General features: G+C 43.3%; 1 protein-coding gene across 1 annotated transcript in view; it reads left to right on the top strand.

Moving 5' to 3' along the window:
- Positions 1–4,243: 4,243 nt before the first annotated feature.
- The window catches only part of TADA1 (transcriptional adaptor 1), a 30,479-nt gene continuing 18,670 nt past the window's right edge, over positions 4,244–16,052 (top strand). The window contains exons 1-4 of the mRNA XM_003415215.4: positions 4,244–4,491; positions 9,646–9,737; positions 9,993–10,058; positions 13,833–13,930. Of these exons, the coding sequence (XP_003415263.1) occupies positions 4,418–4,491; positions 9,646–9,737; positions 9,993–10,058; positions 13,833–13,930 (330 nt within the window). The 5' untranslated portion in view covers positions 4,244–4,417. The remainder of the gene's footprint in view (positions 4,492–9,645; positions 9,738–9,992; positions 10,059–13,832; positions 13,931–16,052) is intronic.

Raw genomic sequence — 16,052 nt, 5'->3', positions numbered from 1 at the left:
GCTTGGCTGTTAACCAGAAGATAAGCAGTTTGAACCCACCACCTGCTTGCTGGGAGAAAATCCTATGTGGAAGTTCCATTCTGTCACATGGGGTCCATACGTGTCGAAATTGACTCAACAGCATACTACCATCACCACACAACATATAGAGATGGGGATGCAGACTGTTGGTGGGAGATAAACCCAAACAGCTGTGTCCTTTGCTAGTCCTGTTGAATTGTCTCCTTAATAGGTTCATCTATATGTTTGAACTTGGTTGAAAAAAATGGATGCAGCCACCCGTAAGCCTCAAAACAATCAGAGGAGAGAACGTTTGTACAGGTACTGAGTCATGTGGTTTGTTATAGGAAGTCAGCTGACTACAGTGCTGTGTGTAAGTGTGGGGAGGGCAGGGGTAGGCTGAGTCCTGGTCATGAGAAAATTCAAAAACCAGGGGAGAGACAAGTTTATTGAGTAGTCAATAGGCAGCCATGGAAAGCTTAAGTGGATGGCTACTTAAAAAAAAAAAAAAAAACAACAAATGGAAATTTCTCTGGCGTTTTATGACACAGAGACGAAGACTTTACCTGTCTTGTTCACCTTTGTAGCCCCAGCACCGAAAACAGTACCAGGTACATAACAGGTGCTCACTGCATATTTGTTGAATGAATGAATAAACTTGAGGGGGCTTCTGGGGAAAAACTGCACAAGATTTAAAAGCCATTTAGGATTATTTCAAGTCTTTGAGGCAATTTGAAAATATGTATCAAGAATCATAAAGATTCCTAACATTTGGCCCAGTAATTCTATTTGTGAAACTCTATCATAAAGTAAGGAGCCCTGGTGGTGAAATGGTTAAGTGGTTGGCGCTAATTGAAAGGTCTGCAGTTTGAACCTACCAGCCACTTCATGAGAGAAAGATGTGGCAGTCTGCTTCTGTAAAGATTACAGCCTTGGAAACCCTATGGGGCAGTTCTACTCTGTCCTATTGGATTGTTATGAATTGGAATCAACTCAACAGCAATGGGTAATCCTAAAGTAATAGTCCTATTATGTGTGTATTAGTTTCCAGCAGCTATCATAACAAATGACCACAAACCTGGTGGGTTAAAACAACAACAGAAATGTATTCTCTCACAGTTCTGGAGGCCCGAAGTCGGAAATCAAGGTATCAGCAGGGCCACACTCCCTCTGAAGGCTCTTGGGGAGAATCCTTCCTGCCCTCTTCCAGCATCTGGTGGTCAGATGCTCCTTGGTTTGTGGCAGCATGACTCTGGTCTCCGTCTCTGTCTTCACATGGCCGTCTCCCCCATGTGTCCTCTTCCGTCTGTCTAATTGCACTCTGCCTCACACCTGCCGTTGGATTTAGGACCCACCAGTTAATCCAGGGAGATCTCATTTTGAAATCCTTAACTTAAGGACACCTACAAAGATCCTTCTTCTAAGTAAGGCCACATTCATAGGTTCCAGGAGCTAGGATTTGGGCATATCTTTTGGGGGCCACTATTCAACCCACTAGGAGTCACTGGGGCATATAAACAGTTCAGAAACGGACTACTAAGCTAAAGGTTGGTGGGTAGACAAACCTGCAACAAGAGTATCACCAAACATGAATTTACAAATGTATACATAGGTAGACAGGTATGCTGAGAGGTATGGGAAGGTGTAAGGGAACATACCCACCTATAGATATAGGCTTCGTGGTGGATATTTCTACATACATGACTGTAGGTACTGCTTATACGTTCATATAAACAATAGAACACACAAGAAGCACAGTCAGGGCAACTTCTTAGACATAACCAAACAGCTCCAGGGATGAAATCCCTAGGCTTGGAGGCAAAGGACCATAGACTCAGGGGACATCTACATCAATTGGCACAACAGAGTTCATAAAGACAAAGTTCTGCATCCTACTTTGGTGAGTAGTATCTGGGGTCTTAAAAGCTTGAGAGCATCCACGGAAGATACAACCGTTGGTCTCTTACCATCAGGAGCAATGGAGACTGAAGAAAACCAGACTCAAGGGAGCAATTAGTCCAAAGGGCTAATGGACCACATGAACCACAAGCTACATGACCTGGAGACCAGAAGAACTAGATGGTGCCCAGCTGCCACTACTGACCACTCTGACTGGGATCACAACAGAGGGTCCCAGACAGAATGGGAGAAAAATTGTAGAGCAAAAAAATCAAATTCACACATACAAAAAGACCAGAGTTACTACTGTGACAGAGACTGGAGGAACCCCTGAGACTATGGCCCTAAGACACCCTTCTGAACTGGAACTGAAGCCATTCCTGGAGACCACCTTTCAGCCAAACCATAGACCCAAACCAAAAACCAAACCCACTGCCGTCAGGTCAATTTCAACTCACGGAGACCCTGTAGGACAAAGGGTAACTGCCCCATACAGTTTCCAAGGAACGCCTGGCAGATTTGAACTGTCAACCTCTTGGTTAACAGCTGTAGCACTTAACAACTACACCACCAGGGTTTCCAGACCATAGACAGGCCCATAAAATGAATGATAACAAATGAGAGGAATGTGTTTCTTAGAGCAATCAAGTATATGAGTTCAAAACGGCAACATTTGCCCCCAAACCAAGATGAGAATGCAGGAAGAGGTAGAAAATCTGGACAAAAGGAAACAGGGAACCTAGGGTGGAAATGGGGAGAGTGCGGACACATTGTGGGGAACGAAACCAATGTTATGGAGCACTTTGTGCACAAACTATCAAACGGGAAACTAATTTGCTCTGTAAACTTTCACCGAATGCACAATGAAAAATTAAAAAAAAAAAAAAGGTTGGCGGTTTGAACCCACCTACGGGTGCCTTGGATGAAAGGCCTGGCAAGGCAACCTGTTTCCAAAACCTGACAGCTCTGAAAATCCTATGGAGCACAGTTTTACTCTGCAACACATGAAGCCATCATGAATTGGAATATGCTTTGTGGCAGCTTTTTTTTTTTTTAATTTAACCCACTAATATGTGAGAATGCTTTATGCATAAAGAAGTTTATTATACTATTGCTTTTAATAGAGAGAAAAATGGAAACAATATTCAGTCTAACAATTAGAAAACAAGTTATTGTATATATTCTCTCTGTGGGGTATTTAATACGTTGTTATTAAGATTATGGTTATAAAGATAATGTAATAAAACCAGAATCCAAACCCACTGCTGTCTATTCTAACTCATGGTGACCCTGTGTGTCACAGAGTAGTTCTACTGCTCCACAGGGTTTTCTTGGCTGGGATCTTTAGGAAAGCAGATCACCAGGCCTATCTTCCATGCTACACCACTGGGTGGGTTCTAACTGCCAAGCTTCAGGTTAGTGGCAAATTGCAAATTGTTTCCACCACCTAGGGACCAAGATAATGTGATACTACAGGGAAATGCTTGTATTAATATATTAAGTAAAAAAAAAATAAATAAAAAATTGAACATAAAATATGATTATAATTTATTGGTGGGTGGGGGGGTGTCTCCCACTTAAGTGTTTGTCGGGGCTGATAAGACATTTTTTCTTTCCTTTGTCTTTACCCTTCTGTGTATTTTCCAAATTTTTCATAAATAATTTACACAACAAATATTGAGTACCCACTGTGTGCCAGGCACTGCTCTAGGAACTCAGGTGAACAAAACACAAATCCTTGTTCTCAGGGAACTTATATTTTAAGTGACGAAGTGAGAAAATTAATAAGAAAAAGCAATTCATATTTAATTGCAACAGCAAAAAATAAGACTGCCTTGGCCGGGTCTTGGGAATCTAATCCCAAGGAAAGGAAATAATATTGATACTGTATCTACTTTTATGAAGGAAAAAACTAGTTGTTTTTGATCCTTTTCTAACCTAAAGGCTGGTGGTTAGAACTCACCCAGAGGCTCTCCGCAGAAGAAAGGCCTGGCAACCTGCTTCTGAAAAATTCCAGCCAAGAAAACTCTATGGAGCAGTTCTACTCTGTAACACATGGTGTTGCCACGAGTTATAATCTACTTGAAGGCAAGGGGTTATCTACTTTATGAGCCGAAGGAGGAAGGTATTCTTTTAGGTAGAAGGACGACAGGTAGAATTCGGAACTGGTCAACTCATAAGAGACTAGAAACCGCTGGAAGCCGCCAGCCCGGGCGACACTGCAGGCTGCGCTGGGCGGGTGCGTTTAGGTTGGGCGCCGGGAGCCAGGTGAGGCGAATCACGTGACTCAAGGGGCGGAAGGAGGCAGAGGAGAGGGAAAAAGCGGCGTTTGGCTCGGCACCATCTTTCCAGAAAGGCGGGCGGAGCCGGAAACCAAACAAACATCTTCGGAGAGACTCGGGGCGGGACAGACGGTAGCGAACTGGCTCCCAGGGCCCAGGCCTTCTGCTGAGTTGGTTTTTTGGTTGTTGGTCTCAGCGGCCAGGCCCTCCGCGGTCGGGCTGAGACGTGCGGAGCAATGGCGACTTTTGTGAGCGAGCTGGAAGCGGCCAAGAAGAACTTGAGCGAGGCCCTGGGGGACAACGTCAAACAGTAAGAGCTGCCCGAGCGCGGCCTCCGGGTCTCCTCCCGGGTCCTCTCCTGGCTTCGGGCGGCCGAGACGCCCCCCGGCGCCCCGAGGCCTGTGCAGCTTGGCGTCCCGGCCGGTGGGGCCTCCGGGCTTCTGGAGCCGGGGCCGGGCAGGCGACCCAGACTCACCCCGCCGAAGGGGCCAGGCCTTCCTGGTGCCCTCTGGGACCCCGGCGGCGCCTTGGCCCGGGGCTCGCTGCCCTGGGCGGGGCGGGAGAAGCGTGCTTCACGCCGAAAGGCTTGCTGAGCCGCTAAGCGTCCGGCGCCGGGCTGCCGGACCCACGAGGCCGGCGGGGCCCAGTGACCGGGAGCCCAAGGCGCCCAGGCCGGCGCGGGCAGCGCGCAGGGCGGCCAGCCCCAGGGGGACGTCCTGGAGGCGAAGGGGTGAGGCAGGCTTTGAAGGGCGGGACAGGAGTTCCCACCGGCCGGGGAAGGTGCGAGGTGCACAGCGAATACATTAATTGAGCTCGGGTAGTATACTAGGCACTGTGTGCAAGGAGCAGTGACAGCACTCTCGGAAGGCAGAAAGACTCTGGAGTAAAATAAGTCATGAACGTTGCCGAAATAATAGTGGGATAGCTCACGTTTATTAAACACCTTTTAAACATTATAAATGTATTACCTAATTTTCAGAACAGAGATGTGAAGTTGGTACAATTATTCCCATTTGACACAGCCAGGATTGGAACCCACGCTTTCTCATTTCTGATGCTCTCACAGGGGTTCCACAGGGCTCCAGAGGCGCCCAGTCAATCCATCACCCAAGGCATAGCGGAGGACCCAGTACGAAATCGGGTCAGATGCTGAATGGCCCAGTGTGAAAGCAATGTTTAGCCAAGGCCGAGACTCACAAGGATGAGTTTGAAATTTTTCGAAACACTGTTATCGCAATTTTAGTTTTCAAAATTTTAGGAAGTAAGTTTTAAGTGCTTAAAATCATAACATCTGTGTTTTTGCTGCTGGATGCCTTTTGCAGGGTTCTCGGCATTTGGAATACTAAATAGATGCTCATTTTCACATGAGGCTGGTGGGGAAGCAAGGTGTTTGGGGAATACTTTTTCTCCAAAGATTTCTTTTTTTCATATTCTTTCTTTGCTTTGTATTTTTTATTATGACTAGATTGAAGTTGCTTAGTTTGGATGTCATGCGTGAGTGAGTTTTGGAGTTTTTTCTTGGGAGATTTCAGGGTGGTGTGACATTCTGCTCTTCATCCTAACGAGATATGCAGAATTCCACCTAGGATAGTCATGGCCTAGGTGGAATAAATAAACACTAAATACAATTCTTAAAGGTTGTGTTAATATTACACACGCTAACAAATCAAGCTTCTACAAAGACTAGTATTAAAGTCTAATCTGTTATTCTCTCATAATTTTTTAGTTTTTTGTAAACATTTATTAACTCCCAAAGGATATAATGTTCTGCCCGAAGAGTCCTGGTGGCGCAGTGGTTAAGAGCTCGGCCGCTAACCAAAAGGTCTGCAGTTCGAGTCCACCAGCAGCTCCTTGGAAACCTTATGGAGTAGTTCTGCTCTGTCCTATGGGGTCGCTACGAGTCGGAATTGACTCGACGGCAATGGGATAAAGTTATCTTTTAATATTCTTGTTTCCAGTCTGTTTCCTTTCTTGTTTAATTAATTAAAAATTGTTATTTCAATATGTAAAATTGACAACTTTTACCTTTCTTAATTATTATAGCTTTGTATTTTTGTCATACTGACAGAATATCCTGTTTTAAGCACGAATAGGTGTTTTTCACTCTGTTACATCTAGAATACTTACCAAATATTTGGAAGGTGAGTACTTACTACTACAGTAAATCTGAAGGATGTAGCTTGTGTGTGTGATTGACTTTAACCCTGATTAGATTCAGTGGTGACCTCTGTGATCCCCCGCTCATCAGTCACATGCAGGTTTAGAGATGCCGCTGATGTTGCAGTTGGCCGCTCTGCAGTCATTAAGAGCAAAGCTGACTAGCAGGTGTTGGTCAGGTACCAGAGGTGACGCTGAATTTGGTGCATCTGTAACGTGAATCCCTCTGGACAGTGCTATCAAACTAGGCCTTTGTGTCAGGAGCAGTTAATGGTACAGTAGTGTTCTGGGTTCCATTCTCTCGTCGATTTTTTTTCTCCTTTCTATTAAAAGTGCCTCTTGTTTGAACAACTGCTATACAGTTTCTCACATTTTCCTTCAAGAGTAACATTGGTTTATATAGCCTGACCATCTAAATGTGGTCCTTAGGGCTAGGTGCAATACATAAGGCCTGTCAGGAGCCAGGATGTGAGTTGTGTGTTATTTATCCAGTGGTCCCAATGTCCTTTATGCCTGACTGTGACACTTCGGATGCCTGTGTCAGCTTCCGGAAAGACAGGCTTTGCTAGCTAACTTACTTTGTACATAGCACCCAGCAAAGGTACTAAATAATTTTCTCATGACTTGATCATATCTTCAATGCTTCCTGGATGTAGTATGACCCACTTACACTCCTCTGCCGTTAGCCTCATCTTCACAGGTAGACCAGCTCCATCTGGTATTGTTGAGGAAAATAGCCATTTGTTTGTGGGTATACAGCACTTTAACACAGGGACCAGGATTGGGGAGCAAGTCTTCCAACTCCTGTTAGGCAGTGTTGGCCGTTGGGCTGTTTCCTCCAGAAGGTTTGCTGTTGGAGAAAATAGTAGCATTATGTTGGCAGGACTTCCTGATAGAAACTTGTCAGAATTCTAGACGCTCACACATTCCAAATATGGCTATATATCTTTCTTATAAAATGGTGATACAGACCAAAAAAAACAAACCAAACCCGTTGCCCTCGAGTTGATTCCAACTCATGGTAACCCTACAGGACAGAGTAGAACTGCCCCATAGGGATTCCAAGGAGCAGCTGGTGGATTTGAACTCCAATCTTTTGGTTAGCAGCCAAGCTCTTAACCACTGTGCAACCAGGGCTCCAACAACAACACAGGGCTTTTAAATAATGAATTTTTCTCTCCTGTTCCTATTCCCTTTTGTCATACAGAATGAAGTGGGAAAACACCTTTGCTTTTTGTGACACTATTTTATTTTATTCCAGAATTGTTCTTGTTCTTAAAAACACAGAAGTGTCCACTGTAGTGGAAGTTATCATGGCCTGATGAGTGTGTGAATATCAGGTGGGAAGCTAAACACACTTCGCTGTTGAGTGAAATCAGCCTGAAAGATGGCAGTGCCGTGGGCCTTGAATCACTTTGAAACTCCATAAAGCTGTGGAGTTTCTTCCTAAAAAAAATGCATATGAAACCACAGTTCTGTATACGGTTAGCATACATGCATACATAGCCAGTTTTGTCCATCCATACGTGCACACACAGCCGGTTACATCCACGTGTGCATGCAAAGGTGACTTGAAGCTAATCCGTGTATGTAGAGGAGAAGCCTTGCCCTGGGTACTAAAAAGCAACAAAAACCCGTTGCCTTCAGACATGGTGACTCCATGTGTGTCAGAGTAGAACTGTGCCCTGTAGGGTTTTCAATGGCTAGTTTTTTTCGGAAGTAGATTGCCAGGCCTTTCTTCCAGGATGCCTCTGGGTGGACTTAAGCCTCCAGCCTTGCAGTCAGCAGCTGGGCGCATTACCCATTTGCACCACCCAGGGATGCTGTGGGTATAAGACGGTGATAAGTAGATAATAAATATACATAGAAAATAAATAACAAATAGAAGATCTCAGTTGGAAATCTGCATTTTTTTTCCCCGTCAGGAACTCACTTGAGCATTAAAAGGTGACCTTGAATTGAAAGTGATTTAAGAGATCTACTGAGTTAATTCTGTTCCATAAGGGAGCAGCTTAAACACCAAAAGAAAAGGGCCGTGGATGTGAAAAATCATGTATGTTACTCCTTTTTCTAATGTCGAAGTATAAAAGGTTGGGTCTTTTTTTTTTTTTCCTACCAGATAACTAGTAATTTTTATTATTAGTGGTTGGTTTTCCTTTAAAAACTACTAAGTTTCTCATATCCAGGAGTATATTCTTTGTGGTGAGGTATTTAGAAACCCATTACTTCAACCATTTAGATTAAAATTTGAGTTCATTGTAAGGGAAAGACATCACCCAGAATCAGTATTAATTACCACACCCACCCCACGAAACATATTCACATTTTAAAATATAAATCTTAAATGCTGGATTCTAGAGAGTAGGCCTTTAGAATGTCGACAGTGAGGACTGCAAGGTACAGCTGTGGGTTTTGGCTGATTGAACCATGAGTCTGACTGTGTGGCTGACTAAGGCCTCTTTGAGGGAGGACTTTCCTTCCTGTTTTTTCTCTTGGTATTCTAATGTCCTTGTGGCGCAGCGGTTAAGAACTCTGCTGCTAACCAAAAGGTCAGCAGTTTGAACCCACCAGCTGCTCCTTGGAAACCCTATGAGGCAGTTTTACTCATGATGGCAATGGTTTGGTTTCGGTTTAGAGTAGGAGACCCTCAAACCAAAAAAACCAAACCCAGAGTCCCTGGGTGGTGCTAAATGGTTAACACCCTTGGCTGTTTACCGAAAGGTTGGAGGTTTGAGTCCACCCAGAGGCACCTTGGAAGAAAGGATTGGAGATGTGCTTCAGAAAAATCAGCCACTGAGAGCCCTCTGGAGTACAGTTTTGCTTTGACACATGGGGACATTATGAGTTGAAATTGACTCGATAGGAAAAAGGTAAAAGATATGGTATAACAAAAACCAAAAAACCCCATGCCTTCGAGTTGATCCCGACTCAGCGACCCTGCAGGACAGAGTAGATTTGCCCCACAGGGTTTCCAAGGATTGCCTGGTGGATTCAAACTGCCTACCTTTTGGTTAGCAGCCATAGCTCTTAACTGCTACTAAAAGCCCAAAACCCTTTGCCGTCAAGCCAGTTCCGACTCATAGTGACCCTGTAGGACAGAGTAGAACTGCCCCACAGGGTTTCCAAGGAGCGCCTAGGGGATTCGAACTGCCGAGCTTTTGGTTAGCCGTGGAACTCTTAACCACTACGCCACCAGGGTTTCCTGTGGTGCGGGGAATGCCAAATTCCTTCCTTGGGAGTTTGAGCAGGTGAGGGGCGCTTGGGAAAGACGTAGAACGTGTGGCGGTTAATGTTTCTGTCCCTGCAGGTACTGGGCCAACTTAAAGTTATGGTTCAAGCAGAAGATCAGCAAAGAAGAGTTCGACCTGGAGGCTCACAGGCTTCTCACACAGGATAATGGTAAATAATTACCTGGGACTGACTTTACTGTTCGGAAGTTTCCCAAGTTTGCAAGAAGTTAGTCTTTTCACTTTAAAAAAAATTAAAGTTTTGACTTTAGTGCTGTAGTAAGGTCACCTTAAGAGTGAGAATATCTTCAGGGTAAAGAATGTCGGAGTAGAGAACATCCAAACCCTTACAAGCTAGAGTAAAGTGATGGTTTCTTTACGTTGTGAATATTTTGTATTTGACATGTGATGCTCTTCCCTTTTGCAGTCCATTCCCACAATGATTTCCTCCTGGCCATTCTGACGCGTTGTCAGATTTTGGTTTCTACACCAGGTAAGGCAGTGGACGTACTTCCTATGTGTGTCAGGCGGCAAAGCCACGGGGTACGGGGCCTTAGCCTCCTTTAACAGACACGTCTGCCAATGAAACGTTCCCTGAACTGCTTAGAGGAAAAATCTTATTTAAAAAAAAAAAAAAATTTTTTTTTTTTTTTTACGTAGGTACAACATCTTTTACAGAGTCTTTTAGAGCAGGTGATTTCCCTGTACTTACATGGACTTTTGGTCTTTACTCCCCGGACACCTGGATTTTAGTTTACTGAAATAAATAGGGAGGGAGAAAAATGGGAGGTCAGGACGAAGAAGCTGAAGGGGAATGAAGAGAGGGAAGGTTGTGTTGGGAGAAAGTACTCGATGGATTTAGGGGAGATGGGATACGTGGGAGAGGAAGCCACATCTGTGCTAGAAACCTGGACTTCTCACTTGTATTCTTAAGTAAGCTGTTAGCATGTGAAAGGTTCGCGTTTCATACTGCTGATGGCCAAGTGTGCAGCACGCCATGTGTGTTTGGCAGGTATCGGTGGAGAAGAAGAGGTAGGAGATAGCAACACTTAGCTGTCACTTGAACTTAGAAAGGTACAAATAGGAACACTGGCCCTTGACCCCTAAGTTCTTGGAGTCTAAGTGGCAGATTAAATTACCAGTCACCTCTTTAGTCTGTTAGTCGACAAATAACTTATTAAAAACTTGCCTCATATAAGATTCATTGTGGGCTCTTGTTAAAGGCTTGGATTCATAGGTCCTTCCTGCTGTGGATTAAATTGGAAATTTTTTTTTTTAAAGGCGAAGGGTGATCCTATGATCATTTATCAAAAGCCCATGTTTTGCCTGGAAATGACTGGTATTTTGTATCATCCTTCTCTGCTAACCTCTGCTCCGTAATGAAGAACACTCCTAAAGCCTAATCCCTCCACCCTGAGAGCAGTGGTCCTCAGTGTCAACAGTGAGCACTTGCTTCTGGACACAGGTGTTAGAGGATCGAGGCTGCTTCCCTTAACCACTGTTCATTCTCTCACTATGCTGTGTTTTTGATGTTCTGTTTATTAAAATGTCTTTTAGTTATACCTTTTTTATGCCTAAAGTTAGATCACAGGGAGGATCCACTTTGTAGTATAAAATTTAATTTGATCAGAAAGCCAACATTTTGAGGATTAAGTCTTTTTAGGTGGCTATATTCTAAAGTGCCACAAACCCAAAAGGTTACTGAAGTGATAAAAAGAAAAACCCAGGTTGAGAAAACGAGGTTGAAAGTCCAGGTTTTATCACCAGCTTAGATAACGCAGTTAACTGCTTGGTGGGAGGGAGGCAAGGGTCTTAGCTTTCAGATTTATGACATAGGGACAGTTATACCTATCCTAGAGGATTGTGAAAGAGCAAATGAAAGAACATGGAAAAAGTGCTTTTAAGACTAGAAAAATGCCAAACAAATACGAAGTGGTATTAGTGAGTCTAAGTGACTGATGCTAGTTAAATAGGCACCTCTGATAGTCTCGAATGTTTGTTTCTGGTTATTTAATGTGGAGGAACTGCCCATTGGGAATTTGAGAGGTTATTTCTCCATCAACACCCAAAATATATCTCCTCAAGATGAAATAAATGTTTTTTAGCAACGAAGAGATGCTTTCTATACATTAATCGTGGATGGATTATTTTATGTTTTTCTAAGTTAGGCAGGAAAGGTGATGTTAGTAACATTATTGAGTGACTGCAGTGTGCTAGATACCTGACACGCATTGTCTGTAATCCTCACAGCGACCTTGCAGAGCACTTTTACAGGTAAGGACGCAAAGCAACAGCTTTTTTGGTCCTGTCCAGCTAGTAAGTGGAAGTGTTGAGTTCCAAACGGCAACTCACGGGCCATAAAACCCTCCTTTTCGGGGTCAGTCCTTCCCAGGCTTGGCTTCCTTACCCCACAACAGCAGCTCCTCGGCCCTGATTTTGAAGGCCCGTATCTGCCTCCTTCTCTGCACGTTCAGCCTACTTTCTCTTTTCGTCACCAAACTTTGAGCTCCACGTATCAGAATAGGTTTCTTTGGTAAATCATCTAAGATTGACTGAGGATATTATCAAGTGAGGTCTGGTGTGCCAGAGACATGTAAGTGATGGAGACTTCCCAAACAGTTCTTTTAATTGAGGAACTTAGAACATTTTTTCCCAAAGCTTTAAAAACTTGTCCTTCCTAAAACATCAATATTACAATAGCGTTTTGCTAGGATTTGGATTTTTTTTTTCTTTCTTAAAAAGTACTTTTTGCATGTATTTTTTAAATACATTCCAATGAGCTTGTATAACTTTGGGTTTTTTTCTTTTTTTTTCCAACATTAAACCATTATTTAAAAAAAAAAAGTACAGATCATCTTATAATTACAGCCACAGCTTCTTCCCACACCTTTACTTGTCTCCAGAAGAACCTGCTTTTGTTTTTTCTGTTTCTGGTGGTACGTCCATAGCTCCTGATGGTATGCTTTGTTCTGTTTCTGGATTTACTGACTTTAGACATTATCTGTCTTTTGTCTCACTGCTCTGTGTTCTATGTGATTTCCCCAACTCACATCTTTCAGCCTTTCTGTTTAATGCATTCTTTAATTCAGCAATTTTTATAGTATCTTCTTGTTTCACGGATACACATCTCAGATCTCCTTAAGGATACCAGAGGACTTTCAAAGTCCTCTTTGGATCCCTGAATTTTTTAATTTTCCTAAGACTTCTATTTACCGTTTGTTTATGTTGGTCTTTTCTTATCCTCATGTCTGGTGATTCATTGCTGTCCTTTTCATATTAAGGATGCATCATAAAAAAGTTGCCTGGAGGCTTTGCTTTAGGCTAAGCTGACAGAAAGCTAGCAGTTAAACTGAGGAGCCCCCAAATGCCAGCATGCAGAGAGCTTGGCTCTGGGGTGCCAACATCCGTACCAACTACCTTAGTTCATCCTAGAAATTTTGTGCAGTTGAATTACAGAAGAGTAGTCCATTCCCTCCCTTCCTCACCTGTGTAGATACTGGGCTTCGTGCATGGGGGTGAGCAGGGCTGGCTTCATGGGCGTGCAACCAGGAGGGCCCAATGCTTGGTTTAGTGCTCTGCTGTTGTCTCACATTTCGATTTTGTACTGAGCCAGGCAAACTATGTAGCCAGTGCTCAAGGTGAGGGAAGGGGTTATGTGGATGACTTTTGAATATAAACCTTCCATGAATCTTCTAGTTTTTCACCTTACTGATCTCTCCTGGTTTCCACTATGCTCACATGCTCCACATCTAGATTCCTTGTGGGTTTCTAAAAGTCAGGTTGACTTGCTCACGCCTCATTTGCCAACCTCGTTTGTGTAGCCTAAGTTACAGCTTCTGTGTGTCTGCTTTGTAAGTCACCACCCTTTTAGCCCCTCCAAGACATTTGTTCAGGTGTCTTCCTGTCTTCTGCTGGTTTTCTTCTTTATGTCTGTGTTGTGGACATGTGCCTTTTATCTTCAGCTCCTCATTTTTAGTAGGATCTTGGAAGGAAGAGGAGATAAATCTGTGTGCTTAGTTCACCATCTTGAACTACAAAACACTGTCCTGCTCTTACAATAGCAATGAGGAGCAAACCAATCACCCAATAGACATTAATTACAAATAAAAAAAGCCAAAAAACAAATTTGTCTTCCTAAAAAATAAATAATTTTGGTTACAGCTAGAAAAATGTGATTTTAGAGCCTTTATAACTTTTTAAAGAGTAGAAAGAGGGTTTGAATTTACGCATGTTACTAACTTAAGATTGTTGTTTTTCTGTCTCGTAGAGGGTGCTGGATCTTTACCCTGGACAGGGGGCTCTGCAGCCAAGCCTGGAAAACCCAAGGGAAAGAAGAAGCTTTCTTCAGTTCGTCAGAAATTTGATGTAGGTTACTCTCCAATAGATATTTGTAATGACTGAGTTAAGTGTGCTGTAACTAGCTTTAGTTTTTTGTTTTTTTTTTTTTTAGCTTTAAGGAACAAAAGTTTATTTTCTCAGAGTTCTGGAGGCTGAGAGTCCAAACCAGGGTATCAGCCATGTCAATTCCTTCTAAAGGTGCTGAGGGAGGAGCTGTTCCATACCTCTTTCCTAGCTTCTCGAGGCTGCCAGCAATCCTTGGCGTTCCATTCAAAGGGATTAGGACCTTCATTAAATGATAACATCTACGAAGAAAATCTCTATTTCCCCAGACAAGGTTACATTTGCAGGGGCTAGGACATCAACATATCTTTTTGTGGGACACAATTTAATCTGTAACAGGCTCCTAAAAATGATAAAAGCCTCAGTATGAATACTCTGGTGGGATCACAGCCTAGACAACTTGTCAAGAGACGCAACTGGTTTGTCCCTTGTGGCGGAGGAAGTGGCTTGCGGGTGACCACAGAGGGGCAGTCACTTTAGTCTTAGTGCTGTGTGGGTTTTAATTCTATAACTTCAGAGGAATAGGGTGGACCTTTGGTTGCCTGCCTGGGGATGTTATTTATTTATTTATTTATTTATTTATGTATAATTTTTATTGTGCTTTAAGTTAAAGATTACAAATCAAGTCAGTCTCTCACACAAAAACTTATATACACCTTGCTACATACTCCCAGTTGCTCTCCCCCTAACGAGACAGCCTGCTCCCGTCCCTCCACTCTCTCTTTTCGTGTCCATTTTGCCACCTTCTAACCCCCTTTACCCTCTCATCTCCCCTCCAAATAGGAGATGCCAACATAGTCTCAAGTGTCTACCTGATCCAAGAAGCTTACTCCTAACCAGCATCCTTCTCCATCCCATTGTCAAGTCCAATCCCTGTCTGAAGAGTTGGCTTTGGGAATGGTTCCTGTCCTGGGCCAACAGAAGATCTGGGGGCCATAACCACCGGAGCCCTTCTAGTCTGAGTTAGACCATTAAGTCTAGTCTTTTTATGAGAATTTGGGGTCTGCATCCCACTGCTCTCCTGCTCCCTCAGGGGTTCTCTCATGTTCCCTGTCAGGGAAATCATAGGTTGTAGCTGGGCACCATCTAGTTCTTCTGGTCTCAGGCTGATGTAGTCTCTGGTCTAGGTGGCCCTTTCAGTCTCTTGGGCTCGTAATTACCTTGTGTCCTTGGTGTTCTTCATTCTCATTTGCTCCAGGTGGGTTGAGACCAATTGATGCATCTTAGATGGCCACTTGTTAGCGTTTAAGACCCCAGACGCCACTCTCCAAAGTGGGAAGCAGAATGTTTTTTTAATAGATTTCATTATGCCAGTTGACTTAGATGTCCCCTGAAGCCATGGTTCCCAAGCCCCCGCCCCTGCTACGCTGGCCTTTGAAGCATTCAGTTTATTCAAGAAACTGCTTTCATTTAGTACAGTAGTGCTGACCTTGCCTGTATTGTGTGTTGTCTTTCCCGTCACCTAAAGTGGTTCTTATCTACTATCTAATTAATGAATACTCCTCTTCCACCCTTCCTCCCTCTCCACTCTTGTAACCATCAAAGAATATTTTCTTCTCTGTTTAAACTACTTCTCGAATTCTTGTAGTAGTGGTCTTATACAATACTTGTCCTTTTGCAACTGACTAATTTCACTCAGCATAATACCTTCCAGATTCCTCCATGTTATGAGATGGCTCATGGATTCATCACTGTTCTTTATTGATGCGTAGTATTCCATTGTGTGAATGTACCATAATTTATTTCTCTACTCATCTGTTGATCGGCACCTTGGTTGCTTGCATCTTTGCAATTGTAAACAGTGCTGTGAACGTGGGTGTGCGTATATCTGTTCGTGTAAAGGCTCTTATTTCTCTAGGATATATTCCAAGGAATGGGATTGCTGGACAGTATGGTAGTTCTATTTCTAGCTTTTTAAGGAAGCGCCAAATCAATTTCCAAAGTGGTTGTACCATTTTACATTCCCACCAGCAGTGTATAAGTGTTCCAATCTCTGCACAGCCTCTCCAACATTTATTATTTTGTGTTTTTTGGATTAATGCCAGCCTCATTGGAGCGAGATAGAATCTCATTGTAGTTTTGATTT

Source organism: Loxodonta africana, chromosome 3, assembly GCF_030014295.1.
Source record: "Loxodonta africana isolate mLoxAfr1 chromosome 3, mLoxAfr1.hap2, whole genome shotgun sequence".
NCBI classification, from domain to species: domain Eukaryota; kingdom Metazoa; phylum Chordata; class Mammalia; order Proboscidea; family Elephantidae; genus Loxodonta; species Loxodonta africana.
The sequence above is the reverse complement of the archived record's forward strand: the minus strand, read 5'-3'. Positions and strand labels throughout refer to the sequence as shown.